Here is a 9,116-nt window from a genome sequence, read left to right as displayed (position 1 = left end):
GCAACCAATCACAGCTCAGCTCCCACAGCAACCAATCACAGCTCAGCACCCACTGAAACCAATCACAGCTCAGCTCCCACAGCAGCCAATCACAGCTCAGCTAAGCTACCACAGCAACCAATCACAGCACATCTCAGCTCCCACAGCAACCAATCACAGCTCCTCTTTCCTTTGAGCAGAGCCTAAAGCTGAGTTGTGATTGGCCGCTGTGGGCAGTTTGCGCCAGTCTAAATTTTACACCCTTTGATAAATCTCCCCCATAAGGTTCAGCGTCTTTAAAGCAGAAGAGTGAATGCAGCTCTGGAGGTGCCTGAATAAATGCTTTCCGTTACTATAGGTCAGGGGGCCACAAGGGAAGCCGAGGCGAAGGGTCCAAATATTTTATTATAAAGTTTTTAGGAAATTAATTTAATACAGAATAGACAAAGTTCTCCCGCCCGTCCAATGGCATCTTCTGGAATGAAGAGTCCACAGCGAGCGCAGGATCGGCTCAATTACCATGAACGAGACTCACAAAGAGGGTGAGGCAGCTCAGCGACAGGACGCCCGTGGTCACCGCCTTCAGGAGCAGCGCAGTCCAGCTGCCCAGCAGGAAGATGTGCACAAAGCAGCTGAAAAGAGAGAAGTGTGAACACGTCACCAGGCTTAAAGGGCAACTCCACAACAGAGCCCATCACATGGCAAGCAATTCCCTGAGCATCAGTTACTCTATGATAGGAAGCCCCATCCATCCACACCTGACGCTCCTCACAGCTGAGACAGCAGCACCCGCTCTGGGACGCCATCTGGTGGCTCCTGTCTGCATTTCACATAACACCCTTTAAGCTGCTTAGAAGGATTTATGTGCTGGATACTCACTCCATGAGGAAGGCCTTGTACATGCTGAGGCCCAGGAGGACTGTGACGGGCAGACGGAAGTGAGCGGGGAGATCATAGCGTGTCCACATCCAGACCAAGGCCGCCACCGCCATGTAGTGTACCTGCCAGCACCAAGGGATACAGATTAGGGGGGTACATCGGGTATTTAGAGGGTGCAATGAGTCAGGACGAGCGGGGAACATCTTACCAGGCTGATGTTGGAGTCAATGCTCATCTGGATGTATTTCCAGTCAAATTCAATGCCCCGGGCACCGACCCAAAGAGGCAGACACCTGGCAGTGAAGGAGACATGGCATCAGGTCAGGGACTGGTCACCACACACAGGACTGGTCACCACACACCGACTATGGAGAACACGGCTCTTACCTGGACATCACCAGCTCCGCCGTCGCCCAGCCCATCGCTGCCACCATTATCTTGTACTCGCCCTTCCCTGCATTCCGAGACATCACCAAATGTAACCCCAACAGGTCGGCCAGATCAACCGTGGCCTTCATGAATTCCTAGAAAACCGCAACATCCCCGTCATGAATAATGTAACATGTAATCACATACAACACCATGTGGCTATATCCATACATTACACATCCTCTAGTCACTATGCTCTTAGGGCCCTTAAGGATACAGGGGCCACAAACCACAGATATGATACTAGGGCTGGGTGATTAATCAAATTAATTCGATTAATTCACCAAGATTTTGAAAATCGATTTCAATTTCTTTAAAAATTGTAAATTCGATTTTCAAAAGAAAAAAAAAAAAGAAAAGTGCGTTCAGACCTGCAGAGGAAGCAGTGGCGCTCCAGGCAAGCTGTGCCTACTGCAGGTCAAAGCGCCCCCTGCTGAGCCGCCCACCTGCACCTGGGAGTTTGCAAGCGTCGCCCCCCGTGGGAGATCATAGCCGCTGGGGAGGTCTGTAGAAGCTTAGTAAAGCGAAACAGCTGTCACCTGTTATCATCATGAAGTGTTGGCGTCTTACCTGCTAAAGAAAATATGCTTGCCATTTGTGGACGAATAAACAAGCACTGAATTCTTGTACGTATACAGTGGTGAGTGCCGCTTCATTTCTATTCTTCTATGAATGAACGGTGACTGTTTTCTAAAGCTACCATATAGCTGAGCACCCCACACAGGAAAAAGTATTTGGTCTGAACACAAAGTCCAGCTAAGCACATAGTGCTCCCCATAAGCGTTTCAAAAAAAGCATGCTGTGCCGGTCTTTTTCTTTTTAACACTAGTACAAAACTTACGTTGTACTGCAGCCAGAGGGAATCCTGGCTGGAGTGTATACACATAGTACATATATACATACACATAGTATACACTCCGGCGGGGATCCCTAGCGGCTGCATGAAAAACTGACATGTCGGCCACACAAGCCTGACAGATCACACAATGGACAGATCCCACAATGGAGAGTACAGCTCCGGCATCCCAATTCACTAGAATTGAAGTTTATCCAGCCAGTACTGCAGTACTGACTGGGATAAACTTCACTGACACCGGCCGTTCTGTGACTTGGCCAGGTCACAGAACGGCTGCTGTCATACAATGTGTGAACCAGGCCTAAGGGTGCGTTCATACATTCAGAATCTGCAGCAGATTTGATGCTGTGTTCAGTTATTTTAGATCAAATCTGCTGTGGATCCCCTGTGGATCGGCAGCAGAAAATCCACTGTGAGACGGTGTGTGTGAAGCTACCCTTAATAGAGATGTGCACAGTACCTGCTTGGCGTCACATGTACAGCAGCATAATCTATTTAGGGTGCGTTCACACGTACAGGATCCACAGCAGACCTGCAGCAGATTTGATGGCAGATTCAAAGCAAATCAAATCTGCTGCAGATCCTGTACATGTGAACACACCCTTGAAGGGAACCAATCACCACCAGCCAGCCCCTGCAGCAATACATACAGTATAATAGGACTGGTAGCACTGTTTGCAAATATATAAGTACTCGCTATGACTGTTACACAAGTCCCCCAAAAATAAACTTTTATACATCACCCGCATGTATATAAATTATAGTTTAAGGCCCTATTACACGGAACGATTATCGGCCGTTATGGACGATAATCGTCCCGTGGAATAGGAGGCAACGATCAGCCGACATTGTTCATGTCGGCTGATCGTTGAAGTCGCTTGTCTTTCAACATGTAGAAAGACTAACGACTTATATTGCAACGATCTGCTGCCGCTGCTCCGTGGAATAGGAGGCAGAAGACCACCGCTATATCCTATGGTCTACCCGGATGATCAGCGATCACCTGGGCAGCCCTCCCCGGACTCACCAGCTCGCTGCTGCCGCGTGGAATAGTGGTGGCGGCGAGTGAGGAATGAGGAGAAAATGAGCACTGACGTCGGCCCGTGTAATAGGAACTTACCTAGGCATCGGGGTTATCCTCAGCAGCTAAGTAATCACTGCAGGCACGAAATATCCTATCTATTCACTCCCCTCTGGGTGTGATTCTTACCGTAGGTGCCGGCGGCAATTACACAGGATTTTTTGTACCTGCAGTGACTACTTTGCCGCTGAGGACCCCCCATATGGAGATGCATAAAGTACATTTTTAGGGGATTTGTGCAGCTGACATAGCTAGGACTTATATTTTTGCCAATAGCGCTACCAGCCCTATTAAACTGTATGTATAGGTGCAGGGACTAGCTGGGGGTCATAGGTTCCTTTTAATACACATAGAATATAAAAAAAATATAGAACACACTATATATATGTCTCCTGTAGTCCGACAGTCAGCTGTATGTTCAGACCCCGCCTCCTCCAGAATGATTTCCAGTAGAGGAGGCGGGGCCTGAAGATACAGCCAACCGGAGGACTGGAGGACCAGAGCTGCACTTACTGTTCTGCTGTTACATCATGTCTCATCCTCCAGAGCTGCACTCACTATTCTGCTGTTACATCATGTCTCCTTCTCCAGAGCTGCACTCACTGTTCTGCTGTTACATCATGTCTCATCCTCCAGAGCTGCACTCACTATTCTGCTGTTACACCATGTCTCATCCTCCAGAGCTGCACTTACTGTTCTGCTGTTACATCATGTCTCATCCTCCAGAGCTGCACTTACTATACTGCTGTTACATCATGTCTCATCCTCCAGAGCTGCACTCACTATTCTGCTGTTACACCATGTCTCATCCTCCAGAGCTGCACTTACTATACTGCTGTTACATTATGTCTCATCCTCCAGAGCTGCACTCACTGTTCTGCTGTTACATCATGTCTCATCCTCCAGAGCTGCACTCACTATTCTGCTGTTACATCATGTCTCATCCTCCTGAGCTGCACTCACTATTCTGCTGTTACAACCTGTCTCATCCCCCAGAGCTGCACTCACTATTCTGCTGTTACATCCTGTCTCATCCCCCAGAGCTGCACTCACTATTCTGCTGTTACATCCGGTCTCATCCTCCAGAGCTGCACTCACTATTCTGCTGTTACATCCTCTCATCCTCCAGAGCTGCACTCACTATTCTGCTGTTACATCCTGTCTCATCCCCCAGAGCTGCACTCACTATTCTGCTGTTACATCCGGTCTCATCCTCCAGAGCTGCACTCACTATTCTGCTGTTACATCATGTCTCATCCCCCAGAGCTGCACTCACTATTCTGCTGTTACATCCGGTCTCATCCTCCAGAGCTGCACTCACTGTTCTGTTGTTACTTAATGTCTTCACCTATGTCACCCCACAAGCTGAAGCATCTCTCACCCCAATAAAGTCGTAGGCGCCGGCCGCTCCTTCCCAAGTGGGGAAAAACGTGGCCAGGAAAAGCATCTGGAGGAGCAAGAAGGAAACGATTAGTGGGAGAATGGACGACCCCGACCTCTGCCCCCCAAGAATTCACTGTCCCCCCAAACCCCAACAGCACCCACCAATCCAGAGGTCGCAGAGGACGGATGGGAGCACCTGCCGCTGACCAATGGGGTTATAGATGGTGCGGCCCCCACTGACAGCAAAGACCCCCAACACCTCCTCACCGGGATATACCCCACAGCCTAGTCTGTATTACCCCTCACATCCCCCTCCCCATATTACCCCTCCTCATCCCTGTATTACCCCTCACATCCCCCTCCTCACCCCTGTATTACCCCTCACATACCCCTCCCCATATTACCCCTCCTCATCCCTGTATTACCCCTCCTCAGCCCCCTCCTCACCCCTGTATTACCCCTCACCCCTGTATTACCCCTCACATCCCCCTCCTCACCCCTCACATCTCCCTCCTCACCCCTGTATTACCCCTCACATCCCCCTGTATTACCCCTCACATCCCCCTCCTCACCCCTATATTACCCCTTACACCCCCCTCCTCACCCCTGTATTACCCCTCACATCCCCCTGTATTACCCCTCACATCCCCCTCCTCACCCCTATATTACCCCTCACATCCCCCTGTAGTATTACCCCTCACATCCCCCTGTATTACCCCTCACATCCCCCTCCTCACCCCTGTATTACCCCTCACATCCCCCTGTATTACCCCTCACATCCCCCTCCTCACCCCTATATTACCCCTCACATCCCCCTCCTCATCCCTGTATTACCCCTCACATCCCCCTGTATTACCCCTCACATCCCCCTCCTCACCCCTATATTACCCCTCACATCCCCCTGTATTACCCCTCACATCCCCCTCCTCACCCCTGTATTACCCCTCACATCCCCCTGTATTACCCCTCACATCCCCCTCCTCACCCCTATATTACCCCTCACATCCCCCTCCTCATCCCTGTATTACCCCTCACATCCCCCTGTATTACCCCTCACATCCCCCTCCTCACCCCTATATTACCCCTCACATTCCCCTCCTCACCCCTGTATTACCCCTCACATCCCCCTCCTCACATCCCCCTCCTCACCCCTCACATCCCCCTCCTGACCCCTGTATTAACCCCCTCAGCCCCTCCCCCCTGTATTACCCCCTCCCCCTTGCCCCTCCCCCTGTATTAACCCCCCTTCCCCCTCCCCCCTGTATTAACCCCCCTTCCCCCTCCCCCCCTGTATTAACCCCCCTTCCCCCTCCCCCCTGTATTACCCCCCATCAGCCCCTCCCCCCTGTAGTATTACCCCCTCCTCAGCCCCTCCCCCCTGTAGTATTACCCCCTCCTCAGCCCCTCCCCCCTGTAGTATTACCCCCTCCTCAGCCCCTCCCCCCTGTAGTATTACCCCCTCCTCAGCCCCTCCCCCCTGTAGTATTACCCCCTCCTCAGCCCCTCCCCCCTGTAGTATTACCCCCTCCTCAGCCCCTCCCCCCTGTAGTATTACCCCCTCCTCAGCCCCTCCCCCCTGTAGTATTACCCCCTCCTCAGCCCCTCCCCCCTGTAGTATTACCCCCCTCCTCAGGCCCTCCCCCCTGTAGTATTACCCCCTCCTCAGCCCCTCCCCCCTGTAGTATTACCCCCTCCTCAGCCCCTCCCCCCTGTAGTATTACCCCTCCTCAGCCCTCCCCCCTGTAGTATTACCCCCTCCTCAGCCCCTCCCCCCTGTAGTATTACCCCCTCCTCAGCCCCTCCCCCCTGTAGTATTACCCCCTCCTCAGCCCCTCCCCCCTGTAGTATTACCCCCTCCTCAGCCCCTCCCCCCTGTAGTATTACCCCCTCCTCAGCCCCTCCCCCCTGTAGTATTACCCCCTCCTCAGCCCCTCCCCCTGTAGTATTACCCCCTCCTCAGCCCCTCCCCCCTGTAGTATTACCCCCTCCTCAGCCCCTCCCCCCTGTAGTATTACCCCCTCCTCAGCCCCTCCCCCCTGTAGTATTACCCCCTCCTCAGCCCCTCCCCCCTGTAGTATTACCCCCTCCTCAGCCCCTCCCCCCTGTAGTATTACCCCCTCCTCAGCCCCTCCCCCCTGTAGTATTACCCCCTCCTCAGCCCCTCCCCCCTGTAGTATTACCCCCTCCTCAGCCCCTCCCCCCTGTAGTATTACCCCCTCCTCAGCCCCTCCCCCTGTAGTATTACCCCCTCCTCAGCCCCTCCCCCTGTAGTATTACCCCCTCCTCAGCCCCTCCCCCCTGTAGTATTACCCCCTCCTCAGCCCCTCCCCCCTGTATTACCCCTCCTCAGCCCCTCCCCCCTGTAGTATTACCCCTCCTCAGCCCCTCCCCCCTGTAGTATTACCCCCTCCTCACCCCCCCCCCTGTAGTATTACCCCCTCCTCAGCCCCTCCCCCTGTAGTATTACCCCCTCCTCAGCCCCTCCCCCCTGTAGTATTACCCCCTCCTCAGCCCCTCCCCCCTGTAGTATTACCCCCTCCTCAGCCCCTCCCCCCTGTAGTATTACCCCCTCCTCAGCCCCTCCCCCCTGTAGTATTACCCCCTCCTCAGCCCCTCCCCCCTGTAGTATTACCCCCTCCTCAGCCCCTCCCCCCTGTAGTATTAACCCCCTCCTCAGCCCCTCCCCCCTGTAGTATTACCCCCTCCTCAGCCCCTCCCCCCTGTAGTATTACCCCCTCCTCAGCCCCTCCCCCCTGTAGTATTACCCCCTCCTCAGCCCCTCCCCCCTATAGTATTACCCCCTCCTCAGCCCCTCCCCCCTGTAGTATTACCCCCTCCTCAGCCCCTCCCCCTGTAGTATTACCCCCTCCTCAGCCCCTCCCCCCTGTAGTATTACCCCCTCCTCAGCCCCTCCCCCCTGTAGTATTACCCCTCCTCAGCCCATCCCCCTGTAGTATTACCCCCTCCTCAGCCCCTCCCCCCTGTAGTATTACCCCCTCCTCAGCCCCTCCCCCCTGTAGTATTACCCCCTCCTCAGCCCCTCCCCCCTGTAGTATTACCCCCTCCTCAGCCCCTCCCCCCTGTAGTATTACCCCTCCTCAGCCCCTCCCCCCTGTAGTATTACCCCCTCCTCAGCCCCTCCCCCCTGTAGTATTACCCCCTCCTCAGCCCCTCCCCCCTGTAGTATTACCCCCTCCTCAGCCCCTCCCCCCTGTAGTATTACCCCCTCCTCAGCCCCCCCCCCTGTAGTATTACCCCCTCCTCAGCCCCTCCCCCCTGTAGTATTACCCCCTCCTCAGCCCTCCCCCCTGTAGTATTACCCCCGTCCTCAGCCCCTCCCCCTGTAGTATTACCCCCTCCTCAGCCCCTCCCCCCTGTAGTATTACCCCCTCCTCAGCCCCTCCCCCCTGTAGTATTACCCCCTCCTCACCCCCCCCCCCTGTAGTATTACCCCCTCCTCAGCCCCTCCCCCCTGTAGTATAACCCCCTCCCCCCCCCCCCCCCCCCGTATATTACCCCCCCCCTCATATATTACCCCCCCTCATATATTACCCCCTCCCCCATATATTACCCCCCTTGCCCCTCCCCCATGAATTACCCCCCCCCCTTGCCCCTCCCCCATGAATTACCCCCCCTTGCCCCTCCCCCCTATATTACCCCCCCCTTGCCCCTCCCCCCTATATTACCCCCCTTGCCCCTCCCCCCTGTATTACCCCCCCTTGCCCCTCCCCCCTATATTACCCCCCCTTGCCCCTCCCCCCTGTATTACCCCCCCTTGCCCCTCCCCCCTGTATTACCCCCCCTTGCCCCTCCCCCCTATATTACCCCCCCTTGCCCCTCCCCCCTGTATTACCCCTCCTCACCTTGCACAGCTGTACACACAGGTAGGTGGCTCCGGCCTGGACGCATCTCCAGAAGGCGCTGTACTCCGAGCTGTAACACAGACACCGGTCAGCACACCCGGTACCTCCCCCCGGTGCCCCGTGCTTCTCCCCTCACACCCCCCGGTGCCCCGTGCTTCTCCCCTCACACCCCCCGGTGCCCCGTGCTTCTCCCCTCACCCCCCCCGGTGCCCGGTACTCACAGGCCGCTGCACTTGTATGTGATGAAATACGGGAAATAAGCCAAAGCGAAGCAATTGCCGAAATGAAAGAGCGTCATGGCGACCAGCGGCCCCGGCCCGGTCACCTCACAGGGGCCAATCAGATCCAGGGTTCTGCGCCTGCGCACTGGTGTACAGGCTGTAGTCACGTGTGCGAGCATGCGCGTTAGGTGACAGCGTAACGGGCTGTTCTTTCTTGGAGCATGCGCAGTAAATGTCTGCGGGGTCGGCGGTAAATGATTTCCAGGCTGAGGTAAATCCTACAGGGTCCAGTACGGTGTGTGCAGCAGAGGCCATGTGGGTGGGAATCACTGGGGGGGCTTTAGGTTCAGGTCTCATGGCTGCCATGTGTTATCCAGTATCTCCCAGAATCCACTGGGGTCATCCTTGCACCCTGCCACTCCATC

The 9,116-nt window shown here is 55.0% G+C and overlaps 1 protein-coding gene across 1 annotated transcript; it reads right to left on the bottom strand.

Annotated features, from left to right (window-relative positions):
• Positions 1 to 366: 366 nt before the first annotated feature.
• TMEM147 (transmembrane protein 147) lies at positions 367 to 8,882 on the bottom strand. The gene is made up of 7 exons (XM_069946431.1): positions 8,692 to 8,882; positions 8,471 to 8,540; positions 4,606 to 4,671; positions 1,246 to 1,382; positions 1,067 to 1,151; positions 859 to 980; positions 367 to 611 (listed from the first exon to the last, which is right to left on the bottom strand). Exons 1-7 carry the CDS (start codon positions 8,868 to 8,870, stop codon positions 491 to 493), a joined length of 780 nt encoding a protein of 259 aa, XP_069802532.1. The 5' UTR covers positions 8,871 to 8,882; the 3' UTR covers positions 367 to 490.
• Between the last annotated feature and the right edge of the window lie 234 nt (positions 8,883 to 9,116).

Source organism: Dendropsophus ebraccatus, chromosome 12, assembly GCF_027789765.1.
Source record: "Dendropsophus ebraccatus isolate aDenEbr1 chromosome 12, aDenEbr1.pat, whole genome shotgun sequence".
Taxonomy (NCBI): Eukaryota; Metazoa; Chordata; class Amphibia; order Anura; family Hylidae; genus Dendropsophus; species Dendropsophus ebraccatus.
This window is presented reverse-complemented; position numbering and strand designations above follow the sequence as displayed.

Excerpts from the sequence above, each read along its gene's own strand:
- TMEM147 (XM_069946431.1), bottom strand. The coding sequence starts at position 8,870 with ATGCTCGCACACGTGACTACAGCCTGTACACCAGTGCGCAGGCGCAGA. Across the intron at positions 1,383-4,605 it reads GCGCCTACGACTTTATTGGG|GAATTCATGAAGGCCACGGT; the intron begins GTGAGAGATGCT and ends GCGGTTTTCTAG. Across the intron at positions 612-858 it reads TACAAGGCCTTCCTCATGGA|CTGCTTTGTGCACATCTTCC; the intron begins GTGAGTATCCAG and ends CTCTCTTTTCAG.